The sequence below is a fragment of the Micromys minutus genome (genome assembly GCF_963924665.1).
Source record: "Micromys minutus genome assembly, chromosome: 5".
NCBI lineage: Eukaryota > Metazoa > Chordata > Mammalia > Rodentia > Muridae > Micromys > Micromys minutus.
Genome location: NC_137974.1, coordinates 28,365,391 through 28,387,455, shown reverse-complemented (window position 1 = coordinate 28,387,455; position 22,065 = coordinate 28,365,391). Strand labels below are relative to the sequence as shown.

The following is a 22,065-nucleotide window of genomic DNA, read 5'->3' as shown; positions in this document are numbered from 1 at the left end:
CTCAGTTGCTTAGTAACCTTGAACTTCCTCTTAAGCGCCTGAATGGATTGTGTGACTTAATAGGTGCAAGAGGGATGAGACCTACCCAGATCACAAACAGGAAAACTGCAAGTGTAGTTTAGTGAGATACATCCTTCATTGATGGCTTATAGTAGCTAACCTTCCTGCTAAAGCTGGAAGCCGGGAATAGAATACTGCCCTCCCCGATTTCGCTGCTCTTAAATCTTCAGAACGTATAGCTTACAAATGGAAAGATATACTTTGAAATAAGGTTAGGGTGGATTAACCAGTATGATCAATGTTATCAGAAAGGTCCCAGTTGGGGAAAGAAGAAGCAGCAGCCAGGTTTGGTAGTGAAATACAAGTGTGGGGAGGGAGGGAGGGAGGGAGAATGCACACACAGGATTGGTGATGGTTCACTGTTGGCTTTAAAGATGGAAGAGCAAGTCAGGCATGAAAAACCTAGACACCCTGGAAAAGCAACTGAACAGGTTTCCCTGTCCAGATTCCAAAGAACTGTGGCCCGGCTGACACCTTGTGTTTAGCCCCTTTTGATTCTCATTTCCAGAATCGCACAAATACGTTTTTCCCCCTTTTACCACTAAGCCTCTGGTAATTTTACAACGGACTTCAATTCCCTTGTCTTCCCCAAACCCGTGAACTAGTTACTTTTCCTTTACCAACTGAGTCTCACAGAGAAGAACAGAAAAGAGCTCAGTGATTTTCTTTTGTATTGCTTACATGTAGAAGCAACACATTGGATGTATTGGGTTAAGAACAGTAAATAAACGGATCTGGTTCCCTTTATGTGGGTCTGTGCATGTGAGGGCAGGTGTCCTCCAGTGCTCTGAAGCTGCAATGAGAGGCAGCTGAGTGGCCCGGTGTGGGTGGTGGAGACTGAAGTGTGTCCTTGTAACCAATGAGCCACCTCTCCAGCCCTTCTTTCCCTTATTGTGTCCTACAGATGAGGTCAGGAGGTCGGCGGGAGTCAGTTCTCCACATTCACCTTGGTTTCCAGAGATAAAATCCAGGTCAACAGGTTGGGCAGCAAGTAACTTTGCGGAGTCATGTCACCAGCTGACCTTCAGCTTTCTGTGTGGTGCTACACAGCTGTTCCTTGCAAAGCTTCCTAAGGAGCAGTGCACCTAGACTCTTATTCTCAGTAGTTTTCATCATTCCCCATCCTTAAAAAATAAACTCACTAACAGAAAATTATACAGAATAAGGTATAATGGGATATTTTGATTGGTGTAGCCATGTAAAATGTTTAATATTTATGTGTATGCGCGTTTACCTCCATGTATGTTTGTGCTCCACGTTCAAGGAGGCCGTTGGATCCCCCGGGACTGGAGCTATGAATGGTTGTGAGCCACTCCATGGGTGCTGGGATCCTCTTTAAAAGCACCAAGTCCTCCTCTCTACAGAGTAGCTCTCCAGCCCCATCAGTCCATGTACACAACGTTTAATGTTTAAATCAGGCTAATCATTCTAACTCCTCAAACATTTTTTTTCTGATTAAAAAGCATTAAAGCTCCTTTCTTCTAGTTGCATAACATATTACGTCTGGTAACATTATCATGCTTATGGTTTTAAGTGTGTGACAGAGACTATTCTCATGACTTCATTTTTTTTTTAAATAAGAATATATACACTGGGCTGGAGAGACAGCTGAGCAGTTAACAGTTAGCTGTTCTTCCAGCTGGTCCCAGCGCTCAGGACAAGGGGCTCACACCTGCCTGTAGGTAACCCCAGCTCCAGGGAATCTGACATCTATTTCAGGCCCCACAGCACCGCGCGCGCGCGCACACACACACCTACAGCAAAATGAAAATAAGCGTATGAAACTAATAATAAGTTAAAAACAAATACATAAAAGCATTTTAAAGTTCAGCCTGTTTTTTTTGGGGGGGGGGTTGTTGTTGTCGTCTTTTTTTTTTTTTTTTTTTTTTTTTTGCTGGGTGTGGCTGCACCTTCCTTAGGATTGGTCAGGCAGAGGCTGGTGGATCTGAGTTCCAAGCAATTCAGGGCTACGGAGTGAAACAGTATAAAGCAAAGGGAGCAAGAGGGTAGGAGACATAAGAGAGAGGAGGTTGGAAGGAAAGGAGAGGCAGAAAGCGCAGAAGGCAAGGCATACAGCTAACCTTAAGCTTTTTCTGTGAACTTTTCTTATTTTAAGAAAATTCAGCATCTCCAAGTCCAAACTTTTAAAAACAGGTCAAATAGGTAGCATTTAAAAGACGCCTTGACTTACAAAACGCTCGGCCAGGGGTCTTCTTTTAACTAGCCATCTGCTTTACACTTTTCCCTATGTTTCAGAAAAGAAATCTCAGACTCCGGGGTTCTATTTCACAAGTAAACGTGGTTTTGAAAAAGTTATGACTTCGTTAAAAAAAAAAAAAAGCCTTGGAAGAATGTAAATGGCAAATATTGTCTTAAGAAACCTCTCGTGATCAACGTTAACCACGTTGATTTATTTATTTTCCTGTGTGCAGAAGGCAGCCAACGAGGCACCCTTGGCCGCGCCCTCCTCGCGGAGGTGGGTGGCTGTCAGCTGATGTTTACGTCCGGTAGGGGTGGGTCCTGCTCTGCAGACCCTCATTACTCGCTCCACCGTCCCAAACTTTCGGGTTTTAACCCAGGGAGAGGCCAGGCTCACGTCCTTAACTCCAACCCACCCACATTCCGCCCCTAAACTAACTTCTCCAGGGAATGTCCCGGAGGCAGGAGCCACATCGGTGTGCGCGCCCGCCCACTCCCCCCCACCCCCCGCGGCCGCGCGCCCGCCCTCTCGGGCGGAGACGCGCAGGGACAAGCGCGTGCCCGCGAGCCCCGGGCGCCATTTTGGATTCTGTAACTGGACCGAGGCTCCTGGGCTGTCGCTGCTGTCGGCCGCTGCTCGCCGAGGGCGTATCGGGCGGCGACGAGGAGGTGCGGCGGCGAAGGACGCAGGCTGCGCGGGACAGAGAAGGGAAGCTTTCCACCCCCCAGGCAGCCGGAGCCGCAAAGGTGGAGCCGCGTCGTCGCCCGCGGCGGGACCAGCGTCTCGGATGCGGGCGGAGCGCGGGGGGCCGCGACGGCGGGAGCGCGGAGACTGGGCCCCGGGAGGCCTCATGTGAGAGCCGCGGGAGCCGCGGCCCGCGCAGCCCGGGGTGGTGTGTGGGGGAAGCCGCCCCCGGCAGCAGGTACGGCGGAGGTTCGGGGCCGCAGCCTGGAGCCGGGCGGGGAGGTTGGCGGCGGCCGGGGGCGCGCCGGGAACGCCCCGCCCGGGCCTCGGAACTGTCAACAAGGCGTGGCGCGCGCTGTGCCGCCGCGTGTGGCCGGGTTGGGTGAGGGGTTCCTCCCGGCTCGTCCTGGGCGGCGTGGGTGCGGGCCGCTGGAAAACCCGGGGGCCTGGGCAGGGCGTAGGGTAAAGTCTAAGGAAGCGGGGCCCCGGAAGCGCCGGGTGGAAAAGTTGGTGAACTTGGGTGCAGCGGCTTGGGTCGCGCTGCAGACCTCCACCCGGAAGCGGCCGACTCAGGGCATCTCCGAGCCGCGAGGTGAGAGCGGGCGGCGTTTTGTGGGTAGTGGTGCCTATTCCACTTGCTCAGATGTTTTATCTTTTGCTTACACGAAAAGGCTGATGTAAAAAAAGAAATTCACTGAACCCTTTATAAAAGAAAAAATAATCTGAAACTCTAAAACTCTCAACCCACCCCGGGTTATCTGTATGCCGGCTCCCGCTTCTGACATGTCTGTGTTAATCTAGTTCCACTGTGCTCTCACCATTCAGAGAGTTAGTCTTTCATATTGTTCGATTCTTGTATTTCAGCTAAAGCATGTATAAGTTAGTTTTCCTTCTACGAAAAGCAAACAAAAGGACATATGCAAATGGAATGCCAGAACGGGAATTTTAAAGCCTAAGTGCAAATGGCTTTTCTTTCTTTTTTTTTAATTTTGCACGTCCAGAATATGTAAATGTCTAAGACAGTAAGGAAAGTTTGTCTCTGCGTTTCAGTTTAAGGAAACGTTTGATTAGCTCACTAATTCCTGGTGGTGCTCAACTAGTTACCAAGTGTCCTTCATTATTTTGCGTCTTGATCACTTGATGTGACTACTAGCAAAAGTTCCTGCCACCATAGTTTCTTTGGTTTCCTGAAACACTGCAGTAAATCAAAACTGCCAGGGCCCAGGTTTTCTGTGCTTAGAAAATCTCATTGATATTTATTGGCCTGTTTTGATACACCACACTCCTGTTCAGAAGTACAGAAATAAAGGGCACTTCGACTAGAAGCAGTATAAAACCCATTGCTGTAAATTAGTAGTATACTAGTGAATGCTTTGAATTGTTCAGCTTTATACAACAAAGCTTCATGTGTGGATATTTAAAATAAAAGCATTGAAAGTTTTGAATTGAAAAGACCAATATTTAAAACGTTATTAGGTATTTATTCACTAATGTTATCTTTACACCTAATAGTACACAGCACATTTTAACATTTGGTCTATTCATTTTTTTATTGCTAGTGACATTAATTTCATGTTTATGACAGTCTATAGACTTTTTAGCTATTCATAAAGTAATAAGTACTAATAAATACTTTGATAAGCCATGTATTCAATTTATATTTGCATCAAGTATAACCATATACTTGATCTTCCTTGTTGGTGATTTTACATGTTCTGACTTCCTCCTCCCAAACTTGAAGCTCGCTTGAAATATATTTATTTAGATAGGACAGTGTTGAAAGTCAGAAGCAGTGATCTCTGATTCCCAGACTGGCAGGGTCACATGAAAACTGTGTAAACTTAGTCCACAGAGTGCCGTTAAAGTGAGTAAGGCTGCTGTCCTTGTTTTGGTTTTGAATCTGTGCATTTGACTGTGAAATGAAGTGTTTGATCTTTACATCATGGCTTTAGCTGATTTCTCCAGATGCAGCAGAGCATCTTGGCATAAAGTCTAGAAGTAGAAAGATTGTGTCATTCTTTTTTGAATCTCTGTATCTTAGAATTCTGAGCAGTTTTTGACAATAAGAAAGTTTGAGTTCTAAATAGCAGACTCTGTTCTTTGACCCAAATTGAAATGCTAAAATTAAAGTTAAACCTTCAGGATAAGTTAAGGTTGGAAAGTGGGTCATAATGACAGGCTAACTAACCCCTAGCAGGGCTTTTTTTTTTTTTTTTTTTTTAATTAATGGCACTGTTGGTCAATCTAACTTTTCTCTGAACACACTTAATCTATTCATAGATTCATCAATAAGTTTGAATCTTCCATAAGGGCATCTTGTCATGTGACATTTTGTTTTCTGAATTCTCCTTTTACTTGAGACTATGCCCTTTTGTGTGTGTGCATGTAGTCAGATTCGGGAACAACAAAGGAGACAGCTTCTCTCTTAAGGCCTCCTGGCCTGACAGTGTAAGGTTGTGCCCTCCTCAGTCCTGTTTGTACTCTCCAGCCCTCTGTCCTTTTTTGCCAGCCTCTAGATGAGAAAGTCTCTACACGTGCATGTCCTTCATACCACAGAGGAGCCAGAGTCTTGCATCATGAGTTGTCACAAGTTGGTTGGAGTCAAGCCATCCATTTTGAGTCTTTCTTGGACCAGTGCCTTATTAGAATTGCTCTCTAAACAATTTCTGTAAATCCCAGACTAAATAGTACTACCAAGGAGTGGTCCAGGTTACTATAGAGTGCAGTGTAAATCAAGTAACAAATCAAAATGTGTCCTTTGGAACTTTGATTATGTGAAATAACTGTATATAGCGTAGAAAGAAAAAAAAGCATATTGAGAAAAAAATAACTGGAACCTATGTAATTCTGCTGCCCATTGCTAGCTAATACACTAAATTAGTGTTGCTCTTGCTGGTGTGTTTCTCTGCACCAAAATAAATTATTCTTCACATTCTGGGGACAATCACTTCTTGGTGTGATGACTTTTCATACTGGGCTGAAAGATCAAAAGCTCTAGTATTTCATTTCTCACAAGAACCCTGTTTCTAAAGAATACCTTTTTGCAAACGGAAGCATCTTACAGTCTTGTAATTTCCCAAAGCCATGAGCTGCTTTGAAGTGTAGTTAGGATTCAAACCTAGAGTGCTTGGTCTTAGAGCTTATGGTAGTGTTTGTCATGAACATCTCATCTTTCCAAGAAGCAAATGGTATGAAGTGGGTAAGACTATATAGAAAAAACATGGAGGTATCATTCAGAAAATTGACAGGAATTGCAGACAGAGTGACAGTAATGTGTTGGGAGAAGAAACCATATCCTAGCTGAAAGAACAACACTGTAGTCAGTCTGTTTCATGATGCTACAGGCTGAGCTCAGGCCTGGAATATGTAAGCAAGGGCTTTACCATTGGGCTGTACTCTCAGTCCAGGGTTACTTACTTTAAGCAGAGGTTGGGTGTTTGCAGCAGTAATGCCACATGTCACAGGCCGTTCAGTGCAGGTCTTTTGACCACTTCTTTCATCCTCTCTCGAGTCTAGAGGTTCGTGTGGACCTTGGTCTACCTCAAATTTGACAGAAGCAATGGATGGTATCACTGTAGGCTCTCCTTTACAGTTGCTTTAAGTAGCTGACTACAAGTTTTGAGTTATAAATTCATGGTTTACTTAAATGATAAGTAGTTTTAAATTAAATTCAAATCACCTCAGGAATGTCCATCTCCACTAGGGATTTTCATTGTGTTTTTGTATTCTCCTTGAATAGTTTGTTCGGTATTTTGTGCATATTTCTGTTTAACTGTCCAAATCCAAACACGTTTCAGTGACAGAAAATGAATTTGATTAAAAGTTAAGTAGGATGGGGGAAAATGATGGATTTTTCTAAATAGGATGAAACGAGGAGGAAGAGAGAGTGAGCAGGACTCACCTGAGGAAGGCACTGCTGAGAATCCTAAGAAACCGAGGACAACACATGAGTGCTCACAGCCTTGTGACTGGGGTAACCTGCTGCAGGACATTGTCCTCCACGTTTTTAAGTATTTGCCTCTTCTTGACCGGGCTCATGCTTCCCAAGTGTGCCGGAATTGGAATCAGGTGTTTCACATGCCTGACTTGTGGAGATGTTTTGAATTTGAACTGAATCAGCCGGCTACTTCTTACTTGAAAGCTACACACCCAGAGCTGATCAAACAGATTATTAAAAGGCATTCAAATCATCTGCAGTATGTCAGCTTCAAGGTAATACCCTAACTCCTTCTGTTAGAAAATGAAGCTCTTTTACTGGCTTTAATAACAACCAATACAACTTCTTATGTCCTTAAAATAATTAACTTTTCAGGGAAAGTGCTTAATGTTGTATAATTATTGCATGTCTTAGAGTTCGTTACAAATAGTTTTTATATTTGATGGAACTAAAATAAATAGTTCTTTACAGTTGGTTTCTTACAGGAGCAAAAGCAGCCACTGAGTGAGCGTAAGTAATTGATGATGCTTTGACTCACTGTGGATGGCTGGCAGCAAGTGTGAGGGAAAGAGATAAACAGCCTGCTGGTCCAGACTCCTTTGGTGTGTCACATGTTACTTTATAAAGTAAAGTGGAATAATTTATGGTTGGGGGTCACCACAACATGAGGTTCATAGAGAACCGCAGTATTAAGGCTAGTTTGGTTTGATGTTTGGTTTGGGGGTGGGTTTTTGTTGTTTTGTTTTGTTTGGGTTTGTTGTTGTTGTTGTTGTTGGTGGTGGTGGTGGTGGTGGTGTTTTGAGGCAAGGTTTTTCTTACTCTTTTTAGCTGTCCTGGAACTCACTCTGTAGATCAGGCTAGTCTCAAACTCAATTGCCTGCCTCTGCCTCCCAAATGCTGGGAGTTGCTGGTTGTGGTACGTTTTCATTTTAAAAGCCAACTATAAAGATGATATAGAGACTAAATAGTTTGAGTATATTTTAGAAGGAAACAGAAGAGGATCGTGGAAAAATGCAAGAGCTGTTTGCTTCATTTCAGTGTTACACATGAGTCACAGAATACTGAGATATGTGAAGGAAGGTGAATTCAAATTTGAGATTTGAATAGGATCAATCACAGTAGCTTATGTGAGAGCAACATTCATCACATTGTATTTTGGAGATGAATAATGAAATAGGGGATACTTACTGAAGCCTTAACATTATTTTTTTTTCTAATATGATTTCTAAATGATAATTATTGTTAAAGGATTAAAAAGGACCTAAGCATGGTGATTCACTCATGTAACTCTAGGACTTGGGAATCTGAGACAAGAGAATTAACAGTTTAAGGCCTTCCTGCCCTGTATATAGTAAGACCTTCTCTCCTAAAAATGTTAAAGATAAAACCCAGAAGCTATAGTAAAAGTACAAGAATTGCCTGGTTTGCCTCTATTTCCTGTTTGCTAAAGGGCCAGGATAAATCTATTCTAAGCAGTGGTCCTAACCTAGAGCTTCATGCCATCACTAGATGCTATCTTTGTTGTAAGATAGGAGAGCATGGTAATAAATGTGACTGAATAGATTGTGCTCATAAAAGTACTAGGTCGTTAGGAACAGGATTGGCAATTATAGCCAAAGAGAAAAGAGTTGTCAGGATACTCATTAAGACCAGCCTGGGCTACAGAGTGAGTTCAGTACTAGCCAAAGATACTTAGCAGGAAGGACCCTGTTTCAAGAGGAAAATAAAGATGCCTAGTTCATTTTGAGTTTACTAGACTTCACTGATAATGATTAATGTAGATGTATCCCAGACACACTTATTGATACAAATTATTGTTTTGTTTGCCTGAAATTCCAATTGGGTGTATTATTTGTTTGATAAGGGGTAAGATTCAAGCAAACAAATGTTGAGGAACTCCTTACCCTCCCCGAAGGAAACCTGAAGTGCTTTCCCTTCGGTTTCAGTCATATTGGAGTATCTAGATGCTGCCCGTAGAGATCATTCCTGTGTATAGTGGGTCACCTGGGTTGTGACACACGTTAGGTGTATCCAACATAGATAAGACCAGTTGTGCTTAAGTTTAACATTTTTGTTAGGGATTTATGTGTGTGAGGAAGTAATTTATAATTTAGAAGGCAGACACATTGCAGGGATTATTCTGGCCTCCTGATAATATTTAAGTGGTCACTTTAGGCTGAAAAAAACTTGTAGTCAGATGTATTAGTATAGAACAGTGCTTTTCAGACTGTTTAGACTCACCAAGGGGTGTGTAAAGGCAAAAGGTGCTCAGTCCCACTCACAAGCATAAGAACTGGAATGCCTTCAGTACTTGGATGACTTTCATGTGGTCTGGATTCATTTTGAGAACTACAGTTAGTACATTAGTTTCACACACTGTAGCATTTCAGAGCTCCTTTGGGATTCAGTAGAACACAAATTTAGAAGTAAGAGTGATAGTACTACCTTTTAACATTTTTAGTCTAGAGAAAAACTAACGTTTCCTCTTTTTAGTATTGTTTGGTCATGTTATTTTCTTCAGGAAATGTCTCAGCAGGAATAAAAGCAGCTGCTTCTATTTTGGTTCAGATTATTTTCTGCTTGTTTAGTTGGACACCCTTATTTTACTCTACATTTATCTATTAAAAACATTAGAGAATTTCAGATTTTGTGGTTCATCTGAGAATTCTAAACAAGTAGATACTAGTTTCTTCTGGTGCCCTGAAATAGTTCATCACAGACACTGTGTTTATATGTATTTGATTTAGCCAAGTACAAATTATTAAAGACAAAATTGATTGATCTTTATACAGTTACTTCGAAATTAGATTAATCTTTCAGCACCAAATATATAAAGATGTATAATAAGCCTAATCTTGAACATTGGACTGAGGTTGTGGGAGAGATAATTAAAAATCCTTGTCCTTTAAGTGATAATGTGCTGAATTAGTAACTATCTCTTGCCTTTATAAAATGAAGATACTCAGAGAGAAATGTGGGTATGTACATGAATAAGACACGCTTTCTTTCTAAGGTGGACAGCAGCAAGGAATCCGCTGAAGCCGCTTGTGATATATTATCGCAGCTTGTGAACTGCTCTCTGAAAACACTAGGACTCATTTCAACTGCTCGGCCAAGCTTTATGGATCTGCCAAAGGTATCTGCTGGGTTTGTTTGTTCCCTTCTGCAGAGGAATCCAGGGACAGCCCCAGCATTGTTAGTCCAGCAGTGAGACGGAGAAGACAGCAAAGCAGTATGGACAGTGGAGATCTGTGCTCCTTTACAGTCTTGAAAAACAGTAGTAGAATACAATTGTAAGGGGTTTTACATTTTTGTGTGTGTATAAACATTTTGTTTCCATGTAAGTATGTGTACCGCATGTGTGTCTGATGCCTGCGGAAACCAGAAAAAGGTGCCATGTCCCCAGGATCTGAAGTTAGCATGTGAGTGCTGGTAACCAAACCTGGGTCCTCACAGGAGCACCCCCACAAGTACTCTGTGCTGCTGAGCACCCTCCGGCAGCCGTAAAATGTGCTGTCAGGTAAATGGAATGTTGAAGAGTAAGTGACCTGACAGGGTTTCTGGTGGTGGAAGTGCTAAAGAAAGAAGTGAATCCGAGACTAACCATGTCAGAAGTGGGCACTCTGCTTTCTGAGCTTTCAGATCAGGTAGGGGAAATTAAAAGTCCAAAGTAGGCGATGCCAGCGTCCAGCAAGTATACTCTGCTTAGTATGTAAACACTTCTGGCAAAATCAGTGTTTTTATAGCTTGGATTATCTACCATTTAGTTATTCTTATGAGGATTTAACTACTGTTTATGTTAGTCCTGTGTATAATTAATGAATAGTCTACTATACACAACTGTTCTTTTAAAAACTTGGGAGTTTTTTGTTACATTTAGTTTGTGTGTGTACACATGTGGCAGTTGGGACAGCTTTACGGGAGTTGGTTCTCTCTTTTTGCCATATGGGTTACAGGGTTGGAACTTGGTTTGTAAAACTTGGTAGTAATTGCCCTTAACCCACAACTGTTCTCTTTGAAACAGAAAAATTATCAGAATCCCTTCTGAGAAAGACCAGAAAGCTTTCTTTGTTTTGCTGATGCTCAGTATGTTAGCGTCCAATAGAAATCTGTGTTTGTGCCAGTTAACTTAGAATTGGGGCTAGAAGAATGTGTTTTTCACATGACGATTTTTTTAGAGCTGTAATAAAATATTCATATTTTATGGCAAAAAAAAGAAAAGAAAAGAAATGTGTGTTTGTGTTACTGAGAATCACATCTGTGGCCTTCCAAGTGTCCTAATCACTTGGCTGCATCCCCAAACTAGCTAATTGCAATTTGAAAAAGGAATTTTTAAAAGTATGTCACAAAGTAAAATATGTAGGTTAAAGAAAAAAGTTTTACTTTTTACATGAAGTTTATAAGTGATTTTTGCCTACATGTCCTATGTATGTGCCTGATACCTATGGAAGCCAGAAGAGCACATTGGATCCCTAGAACTAGAGCTGTAGACAGTTGTGAGCTGCGCTGTGGCTGCTAAGAACTGAACCTGAGTCCTCTGGAAGAGCAGCCAATGTTCTTAGCTGATGGGTCATTTCTCCAGCGCCAAATATGTATACTCAGCTCACAGTTCATTCTCTAGAGTGACTTAGGAGTAATAGTAAATGTGAATTATAACTAGTAGGTAATTGTTCCATTTGAATAGCAGAACCCAATAAAATATTGAGTTCAAAACCTCTAAGTTTAGTAATCTTGTACATGTTGAGATAAAATGTTTTCTCTTGAGCAGAGAAGAAAAATGGAGAAGAGGATCTGTGTAGTGCGCCTGACTCAGGTCACCGTGACTCTTGATCTGACTGTGTACAGATTGGGACTCTCACTCCTGTTCTAAATTTGGCTGAGGCCAAGTCTTCTGTGGACAGTCCTGAGGGTCCAGTAGAGATAGTTGTTCAAGGCCTCACACTAGGAAACAGTGTAGGGACATCTTCTTCAAGCCTAGTGGGAGATGAAACACTCTAATTGGTATCTTTTGTACCCACCATTATTTTTCCCATGAGGCTGAGAAGTGGTGGCACACACCTCGAATTCCAGCACTTGGTGGGCAGAGGCTGTCAGATCCCTGTGAGTTTTAGACCAGCCTGGACTACAGAGAGAGTTCTGTGACAGCCAGGGCTACATAGAGAAACCCTGTCTTAGAGGAAAAAAAATAACAAAATTATTTTTGTAGACTAAAGTGTTATAAAGTATTTTGGACATAATTTGATTTTGTATTATCTGGGCTCTCAGTGTACATACATGTAGTACTAATTTAAGAACGGTTGGTGCAGCTGCCTCAGATGCTTATTGTCCTTTTTATTTCTTGTTTCTTGTTTTAAAAAGATTGACATAAGATAATACTATATTTTGGCTGTTCTGAACAGAAGAAAAAAAAATGGAAGAAATGTATATGACCATAACTACATCAGGACAGAGAGGAAAGAAGTCAGTATGTAGTCATAAGCTTATAGAACTGTGATCATGGAAGATGCACATGTGTGATTTAAAGATATGCGATATCAACGCTTAAGCCCATTAAGCACAATTTTATAAATCAGTTGTTTAGACACAGTAAAGAGAAAGCAAGGTGAGGATTGTGGCCGGTATGTCCTTATACTGTGTTGTCTCTTAGCATGGCTTCCTCCTCCGATACTGCTGTGGAGAATTTACAGAGATAGGTGTAGGATGAGGTGTGTGCTGATGCTTGGTCTTTCTTTTCTTCACTGAGTCATATGCCCATTGATTATAGCTTATCTCAGCTCTGATTCAAAGCTGTGTGCTTTAAATATGCTGTAATTCTTGTTTCTGTAGAATTCCTTTGATCAGATCTGTGTTCAGTAGATTGTAAGTACAGTACATTAAAATCAATACTTGCAAATCTTTTAGATTCAGTGTTTAGAGAAGGTTTTAAATTTGGGATTTTTTTTTAATCGATTCTGGTTATTGTCAAGTCTTTGTGCTTCCATGTTGAGTTACAGCCTTTGAGTTAACTGTCTTTAATCTTGGTGATTGCCAGTATTTTCTGCGTTGATGCTCTTTTTTATGTGGCGCATTAGCTTCCAAATACAGTGAGGTGTGTGAGAGAGACTTGTAGGTGGTTGTAGGGTTCCTCTTTGATCTCTGAGGTTGCTGTGATTTAGCAGTACTGAGGCTTGAAGTGACCCTTTCTTCCACAGGTACAAAAGACTTTCTCAGGAGAAGGAAAGTACTCCTCTTATGCAGGGGTGCTGCCTTTGAACAGCTTTGAAAGTCTTTAGGGTGCAGACAGACAGACATGCATGGTAAGGAAACCTTGTAATGTCATTTCTGAAAAACTGAAACACTGTTTTAATCTTTTGTCTTTCAGTCTCACTTTATCTCTGCGCTGACAGTTGTGTTTGTAAACTCCAAATCCCTGTCCTCACTTAAGATAGACGACACCCCAGTAGATGACCCATCCCTTAAAGTCCTAGTGGCCAACAACAGTGACACACTCAAGCTGCTAAAAATGAGCAGCTGTCCTCATGTTTCTCCAGCAGGTATGTCATGTTTTTACCAGGCATGTGTTAGTAACTATATTGGTTTCTCACACTGTGAAATTTGTTTATAGTTCTGCTAATGAACTTGTAAATGAATTAGCAAAACTATTTCTTCTTTTTCTTCAAAAAACCATCAGTGTCCTAATGACAATAGCATAATATCTGCAATACTCTAGCTTAGACTGACTTTCATCCTATTTTGTAGACATTTTATGTGGCAGATTGAGTATAGATGTGTTTGAATAGGGATAATATCTTGAGAAGTGAGGAAAGTTTATTAGCTACTCACTGCAGAGCAGAGCATCTGCCGAATGCAGCTTAAGGATGGAGGTAGTGTGTCTTTTGGCTCAGTTTGGAAGTTTTGGTTGGAAGGTGCAGTATGAGGTAGCTGGCTTCACTGGATCATCCGCAGTTTGAAGGATAGGTAAAGTGGAGCCCAGATATAAAACCTCGGCCCTTCACACAGGGACTGGTTTCTTCCAATCAGGCTCCACTAAAAGTTCCGCGGTCTTCTAATCAGCACTAACAAGCTGTGACCAAATGTTCAAACCTAAGTTTGTGAGAGATATTGCGCATCCAGACCACAGGGTGATGCTGTAAGGTCTGCTTAAAGAACTTGTTGAAATAAAACAGAATTCTGCTAACTTTGAGTTGTAGATGTCTAGGGTCAGAACAGTTATTTCTTAAATAGAGGTGTATTTAAGTATGGTTGCCTTTTTGAGAGAGAATGCTCTTTAAAACTTAAATTGTATAAATAACATTGTAAGAGGTCTTTCCAACTACTTGGTGCGTTGTCCAGGTTAAGATTCTTTAGGAGTGATTTGTACTGAAAGGTATAAATGCTTTTTCTTACTCGTGCTGATAGCTTATTGCTGACTCCTCCACTCTTCATCCCGCCGTCTTCAGTGGTGTTGCTCACAGTCTGTTAGTGCTTGTTTGTTTGATTTCCTTAGTATAAGAGAGGATTGGAGTTCTTCTCTGAAACAACTACCAGAATAGTGTCTACATCATCATCACTAGATCTTAGAATGTTGCCAGTATGACCAAAAAGAAGCATGACTGTGTGCTACCCAGCTCTAAGCAACCCACTGAACTCCTTTGCTTGTTCCCCCAGATCACCCACAAAGAGGGTCTGGTGGTAGGGATAACTAGGGGTGCTGCTGTGTCTACCCAGTTGTCTCACTAGAGAATCACCGAAAGGACTCTAGAATAGAAGCTAGAAGACACTAATAGACCTTGGCAGTTATTTCCTGTTTGACCTTGATCACATTTTATTGTCTGCTGTAAGATCTGTCTTCCTTAGGTTCATAGTCTACAAGGTTCTTTGTCCCTAACCTCCACCCACCTTCTTTGCTCTTCACTCCCATGTCCTACGAGCTGTGAGCCCTAGAGAACTGGACTTCTTTTGACCTCCAGTTAGCACACTGTGCCTTGTGAAATACTCTGTAATTTTTAAACCTATTTATCAATACATCATCATCATCATAAAACTTTTATTGAAAAAGAATTTATGAGCCAGGTGTGGTGGTGCAGACATTTAATCCCAGAGTCAGGTGGATCTCTCTGAGTTTGAGGGCAACCTGGTCTACAAAGGAAATTCCAGGACAGCTAGGGTGATTAAACAAATAAGGGGGGGTATGTATCATACAATTCACAATTCATGTAAAACACAATTTATTGACTTTGAGTGTGCTGACAGAACAGTATCTACATCTCATTACTGTGAATCTTAGACAAGTGTCAGCATGACTGAGTGCTGCCTGGTTCTAAGCAACCACTAATGCATTTTCTGTCTCTTAATGCATAATTTGTCTATATTGGGTAGTTCTTATACATAGAATTGTATTGTGTCTGTCTGTCTGTCTGGTTTCTGTTACTTAGCACGTTTTCAAGGTTGCTTGTGCTGTATAATCTATTAGAATTTCATTCCTTGTTGCTGTAAAAAAGCTGTTGTATCTTTATCTGGTGATCAGTTGCTGGATATATTTGGGTTGTTTTCTATTGTCTGTGTATAACAGATAAGGCTTATGTGGAAATTCATGTAGTTTTGTGCAGACATGCTGGTTCTTTTGCTGTATAGCTAGTAATATATAGCAAAAGTGGCTGTTTATTGATTTGAGGAACTGTGCTACATGCCACACACTGGCTGCAGTATACTTAAGTTACCAGAGTATCTGAGAGTTCCAAAGGAAGATGTTAGGGAGGATTTTCCAGAACCAGAAGGACTAAACCCCTGTGTGTACTAGTGTCACTGTGGTTTTGATTTGTAAACACCCAGCCCATCCCAGCCTCACTGCTACCTTGCAGGGCCTCTCTCACCTTGGAACTCACTGTATAAGCCAGGTTAGCTGTCAGCCCTCCTGCCTCGGGATTACAGGCATGAGCCATACTGCCTAGATGCATAAAATTTTCTTCATAATTTTGTTGATGTTTTAGTTTTGGACAAGTTTTCCGTATGTAGCCCTGGCTGGCCTATCATTCTGTGTAGACCAGACTGTCCTTGAACTCTTAATACTGTACCTCCCTCTGCTTCCTGAGTGCTGGAATTAATGGCACGTGCTGTTGTGATGTTTGATGACTTTTCATGTGCTTATTGGACATTTGTATATCTTCTTTGGAGAAATACCGATTTAGTTTTTGCCTGTATTTTTCACATAGCTTATTTTTAAAAGTGTTTGTCAGTATCCGGTTATATATTTAATGCCTTAACTAGTGCATTCATTAGCTTAGACTGACATCTGCTCATCAGACCTGTAGTTTTGTAAGGCAGAGTTGTAGACAGGTCTCCAGTGGCTTCTGTGATTAGTGTCTATCAGGCTGGACTCATCACTTCATTCTCTCTTCCTGTCCTACTGTGTGCTGAGTTTGTGCGGTAGAGCCTGTTGAACTGCATCTCCTTCTTCACTCAGTTTTGTGTGGCGGGGGTGGAGGGGTCCCTATTAGAATCTGCTTGCTTATTTACTTTGACTATTATATCTGTCCTTCCGAGTCTGCCTTAGCCTTTCACCCCTGTGTCCATTTTAACAAAAATTCTTTCACGTGTTTGCCTCAGCAAAACATCCAACCAACTTCAACTTCAGTTGTCTATACTTTGAACTATTTGAGTATTTGTGAGTAAGCGTACTTAGTACCTAGCACAGCTTGTGAAATCATAGCAATGAAAATGTACGTTTTGTTAGTCCCGCTCCTTTTTAAATGACGACATCAATTGAGTGGTGTGTTTGTTGGCTAGTGTAGACATTTCTGGGGCAGGAATCTCCTCTAAATGTACTTTCGAGATCAAATATTGATCTTTGGTAAAGTCATCTGTTCCTAGGATGATAGTTTGGACAGACAGGTCTTGACAATGGGAGCATTTAAGAAGTGTTTCCCTTAGAGAGCAAAGCTCTTGACATTTCTGCTAATGTAGTTCCTTTGACTCGTTTAGAGTGATAATTTCATATATCCTACAAATTTGAAAAGCTTATTGCATACTGTTAATAATTAAACTATAACCACCTGATAGAACTTACTTTGTAAATATTTTGATTCATTTATATGGTTATATCGTATCCCCTTTCTTTATATTATGATTACATTTTAAATTTCAGAAACTATCCTAGTCTGTGTTTTAGTTGAACATAAAATTTTTCTTAAACTGTGAGTTTTGTGTAGTATATTTTCTAATGATAGGACATCTGGCTACATTATGAGTTCTGGGGAGGAGGAAACAGTGATGCCGTACATTTTAGGACTATCTTACTTCATTGTGGCCTAGTTTTTAAGTGACAGTTATAGTTTTCTTGAGTTACAAACGATCAACAAGGATATTGAACTGGGTTTATAAGATAAATAATATGAATAAGTATAACTCCTAATTCATTATCACAACTGAATTTTTAAAATTGCATTAATTGGTGAAAAGTGAGACGTGGCAATTTTCTAGGACATGTATAGTTGAACAGATAAATTTTACAATAATTTATAAATACCTGGTCTTCGGATTTTCCCCCTAGGGATTCTGTGTGTGGCTGATCAGTGTCATGGCTTACGGGAACTGGCTCTGAACTACCATTTGCTAAGTGATGAGTTGTTGCTCGCACTGTCTTCTGAAAAGCACGTTCGCTTGGAACATTTGCGCATTGATGTCGTCAGTGAGAACCCTGGACAGACGCACTTCCACACTATCCAGAAGAGCAGCTGGGACGCCTTCGTCAGGCACTCACCGAAAGTCAACCTCGTGATGTATTTTTTTTTATATGAAGAGGAATTTGACCCATTCTTTCGTTATGAAATACCTGCCACTCATCTATACTTTGGGAGATCAGTCAGCAAAGATGTGCTTGGCCGTGTGGGCATGACCTGCCCGAGACTAGTAGAACTGGTAGTGTGTGCCAATGGGTTGCGGCCTCTCGATGAAGAGTTAATTCGCATTGCAGAACGTTGCAAAAATCTGTCAGCTATTGGGCTGGGGGAATGTGAAGTCTCATGTAGTGCCTTTGTTGAGTTTGTGAAGATGTGTGGGGGCCGCCTGTCTCAGTTATCCATTATGGAAGAAGTGTTAATTCCTGATCAGAAGTATAGTTTGGAGCAGATTCACTGGGAAGTGTCTAAGCATCTCGGCAGGGTATGGTTTCCAGACATGATGCCTACTTGGTAAGGGATGGCAGGACGCGACATGAGGAGTGAGTGGCACCCGAATTTTAAGAAAATGTATTGTAATAAAAGTTTATCTGCTCTAGAGCTCATAGAATTCTACTGTTTTGTGGCATAGAAATTTTCTTCGGTGAGCTTACATAATGAATGATGGTTGTTGGAAGACCTACAGTTTGGTTCAGATAACTCCTTTTTTTTGTTGATGTTGCCTAATAGGAATCAAATGTTTAAAAATTTAAAATGTGGTTTCATATCTGAAAGTAATATCTAATTATAAAAATGAAAGAATTTATAGTCTGAAGGAAACAACCTGTATGCTGTAATATCTCAGAAGTGTACTAATAGGTTTTCTGAAGTGTTCTCTATACATTTTTTAAAAAAATGTAAACTTGACATTTTTGGGTCTTCAGTTATACATACACCTGTTATAAGGTGTTTACTATAGCTCAGGAAAGTGAGCATTTTGTGAGAGAAATGTATGATAGCACTCAAGACTTTGGTTGAATGTTTTCAAACATTATGAATCTTTTAAAAATAAAGATATAAATATCAAAGAATTTAGAACACTGATAAATGCTGCAGTGGTTATTAAGGAGGCACACAGAGCCAGGATCAAATCTAGAGAAGTCCGTGGAATTGGAGAGAGGTAGTAGCTGTGTATAAACTTTAGGTTTCTTGTGTAATATGCTAAACCACATGCATTCTTTTCTGTTATGTTACTAATGTTTGTGGTGCCTGAGGCATTATATGTAAAGGAATGCTTTAATCTCTTTTTAAGTCTTTATTTAAACTAGTTTTAAACTATTAATAATTTAAATGAAAATTTCACTTAAAAACCAAATTGGAATAATTAAAAGTAGAACTTTATAAATGGTTTATGAACAGTTTCATGAAAGTGTATGTCTCCAGCGAAGTTGAGTGATGGCTCGTGCTTTAAGTTTGGAGTTGCATAGCTACAACAGATGCACCCTTAAAAGTCAGAGTACCTGTGCAGTTCAGACGCACTAAAGTAAAGATGTATTTCCTAATAATTGAGTAAACACTACTCAGTGAACTGCAACATGTTAATAGAAAATATCTACAGTTTTGTGAATGTCAATTTGGTTGAAACTGGTATTTCATGTTATTTAAGTTATGTAGCTTTTCCTGTTACTTTCATACAAATAAAAGTAAATTCTAGACTTTAGAGTATAAAGATACTAAGGTTTGGTTATATATAGTTTTGGAGTTTTTTTTGTTTTGGGGTTGTTTTGTTTGTTTCTGGTATTTTTGTTGGTTTTTTTTTTTTTTTTTTTCTTTTAAGTTACTGTATGAGCTTGGATTCTGGGCAGCAGAGCTAACAGATGTCTCTTCTGGGAGGAATTAGAAGTCATTTACCCAGCAGAATACTTCAGTGCCTGAAATGGCTGTCTTCTGTAGTAGTGTGACTTTTACAGAGTACCCTGATAATTATGGAAGCTAACAGTCTTCAAACCAGATGAACTTACTGAGAATAAAACAATGTGGCTTTCTATATAACATAGGCTTTTCAAAAGTTTAGTATTCTTTCACATGGATAAGAAGGGAAAGATGGACCCCAAGTTCCACATTAAAGACAACTCTTAAAATATTAGAATATTTTACTCTTACTAAATAGAAAGAAGCTTTGGCTGTATGGGAAATACTTGTGCTAGCTGGTTGAGTTTTTGTTTTTTTTTTTGTTTTTGTTTTTTTTTTGGTTTGTTTTTTGGTTTTTTTTTTTTTTTTACTTTTTTGAACAACATTGAAAAATGAATTTGATGGTAAATAGTTCTACTAACCAAAGCTTTATTTGAAAACTTACTTTTTTGTACAAATTGAATTACATGCTTGAATACTTTTAAGTCACTTTATAAGCAAAATGCATAGCACTTAATTTGTTTATACTGTAAAATATATGTTAAATGGTTTTATCAATTTGAGAATAAAGATAGTTACTAATGCGGTTGTATTTTTATAACTTTAGAGAACTAATCAAACATTACAAAGCTATGACTGGCTTCAGATCTGTTATTTGGTAGTCTTTTAAACAGTGGTAGACTTTTAGTCTTTTAAACAGTAGTTTGAAGATACACAACTAGGTACATTGATTCTGTTCTAATGCTCTAATACCTGTTCAGCTTACAGTGAAATGTGATTCTTTCATGATTAAAAATAAGGAATAGGTTCTTTATATATTCAGAATGAAATATACTCAGAGATGTGGCTCTTGGGGTTCAAAAGATGGCTCAGGGGTTAAAAGCTGGTGAAAGACTTTGCACATCATTCCATGGCTGCTTCTAAGTACAGTTCCAGAAGATCTGATGCCTTTGGCATTCTTGGGTTCATTTACATACACATACCTAGACACCCACACATCATTAAAACATAAGGATAGTTTTGTTTTTTTTTTTAAACATTCTTAGAGTTTTCTTTAGCCTAGCAAGCCATATTAGAAATACCCGTATAAGCCAGAAGAGTTTTAAAACAATAGAAATTGATTTATCCTAAAGAGGTTTCAGGAAACATCCAATTTGCTATAATTGGTAGTCTGGGCTATCTTTTAAAACTAGGCCTTGCTAAACAGTAATAAGTTACTGCAATCTGTCTGCAAAACCTGTGTATATTTGAGGCCATATTTAATGCTAGTAATCACCTGTTTGCTGGCCTTAAACTCTCCTTTGAGGGGAATAAAAAGCATTTTCTCAGAGTAAAAGCTTATTCTTAGAATTAATAATCCACTTATCGAAATGTAAATACCTAAACATGGGAGAAACTCTTGAAGGCACTTGGAAGACCATGACGTTACCTGGACATTAAAGGGTAAAGTTGGCTGGGTGTGATAGAACAGACTAAGCTATATAGAAGGCTAAGCCAGGAGGATTTCGTGTTCTCTCATTCTCTCTGTCTCCCTCCCTCCCTCCTTCTCTTGAGTCTATCCCCCTTGGGATCCACTAAGTTTATTTAGAGATGCTCACATGAACAAGGGAGGAGGTTACTGAAACATGGGCAGTTTAGGAGTGGCAGTACCACTGGAGGAGAAACTGACTTACAAGCCACCAGTAATTTGTGAAGGGTGTGGCCTCCTGAGCCCCACCCCCATGACACCCTCATCTAGGGCAGATAAACAAGAACTGTGAGTCAGGGTTAGTCGCCATGACCTGCCCAGATGGCGGCATTCCATGGTGCCCCTTGCTATCCTCTAGCTCTTAAGTTATTTCCGCGGTGTCTTTCATGTCTGCTGAGCCTTGGGGGGAGTGATGATAGGAGTGATGTTTAGGCCAGAGCACTAACTGTTACTTAGAACTTTGACCCACATAGTAGGGTCTTGTAAATTTTTTTTCCTTTTGGTTTGCCTAGGGTGCCACTACTGAATATCTGAGAATTTGAGAGCTATCTCACCTTTTAGCTGTTTTCTTCTATCTGCAACAGTAAATTACCTGTCAGTGAGCCAGATTAATGGGTGATATGTTTATTCTGAAGTCCTAATACTCAGGCTCTTAGAAGAAATATTATGCATCTGTATACTTCAATACCATAACTTATATGGCAACGAAGTTTAATCTGTAGATGCCTGTTTTTGACAAAAAGCAGGAGATAGAAACTGGCCAGGCAGCTTAGGGCAGGAGACCTTAAGAGTAAAGGTTTTCCTTGGCTTAAAATCTGAAAATGTATTTCACCCTCTGCACAGTTGCATCTTTGCCAAATCGAGGTGCCAGAAGGGAGACTCCTCTTTCTCCTGAACATGCCTGTCTGGGTTCTGTAAAGGCACACTGGACTATCTCATGACGGAGCCAGTGGTTTCATCCACCCCCCCCCCCAGACTGGAAGATGATGTTATCAGAATCTACTCTGATACACAAGAACTCTAAGCTCCCACCTATGAATCTAGTGAAACCCCTTGCCTATGAATTGCATTGCAAAAGTTTTGGCCAGGAGCTTCAGGTACCTGGAGTTTTAAAGCCTTCGAAGTCAGACACACCCTGCTTTTCCCGTGTCACCTGGATTTCCCTACTACT

The 22,065-nt window shown here is 40.4% G+C and overlaps 1 protein-coding gene across 2 annotated transcripts; it reads left to right on the top strand.

Moving 5' to 3' along the window:
- Nucleotides 1-2,859: 2,859 nt before the first annotated feature.
- Nucleotides 2,860-19,984, top strand: FBXL3 (F-box and leucine rich repeat protein 3). Of its 2 annotated transcripts, none has more exons than XM_080916922.1 (5): nt 2,860-3,182; nt 6,808-7,156; nt 9,895-10,017; nt 13,243-13,414; nt 17,410-19,984. In XM_080916922.1, exons 2-5 carry the CDS (start codon nt 6,809-6,811, stop codon nt 18,051-18,053), a joined length of 1,287 nt encoding a protein of 428 aa, XP_080773048.1. In that variant the 5' UTR covers nt 2,860-3,182; nt 6,808; the 3' UTR covers nt 18,054-19,984. The 2 variants fall into 2 exon arrangements, with proteins under 2 accessions (XP_080773048.1, XP_080773047.1); XM_080916921.1 differs by having other exon boundaries at nt 2,886-3,006.
- The last annotated feature ends 2,081 nt before the right edge of the window (nt 19,985-22,065 follow it).

Excerpts from the sequence above, each read along its gene's own strand:
- FBXL3 (XM_080916922.1), top strand. The coding sequence starts at position 6,809 with ATGAAACGAGGAGGAAGAGAGAGTGAGCAGGACTCACCTGAGGAAGGC. Across the intron at positions 7,157-9,894 it reads TGCAGTATGTCAGCTTCAAG|GTGGACAGCAGCAAGGAATC; the intron begins GTAATACCCTAA and ends TTTCTTTCTAAG. Across the intron at positions 10,018-13,242 it reads GCTTTATGGATCTGCCAAAG|TCTCACTTTATCTCTGCGCT; the intron begins GTATCTGCTGGG and ends TTTGTCTTTCAG.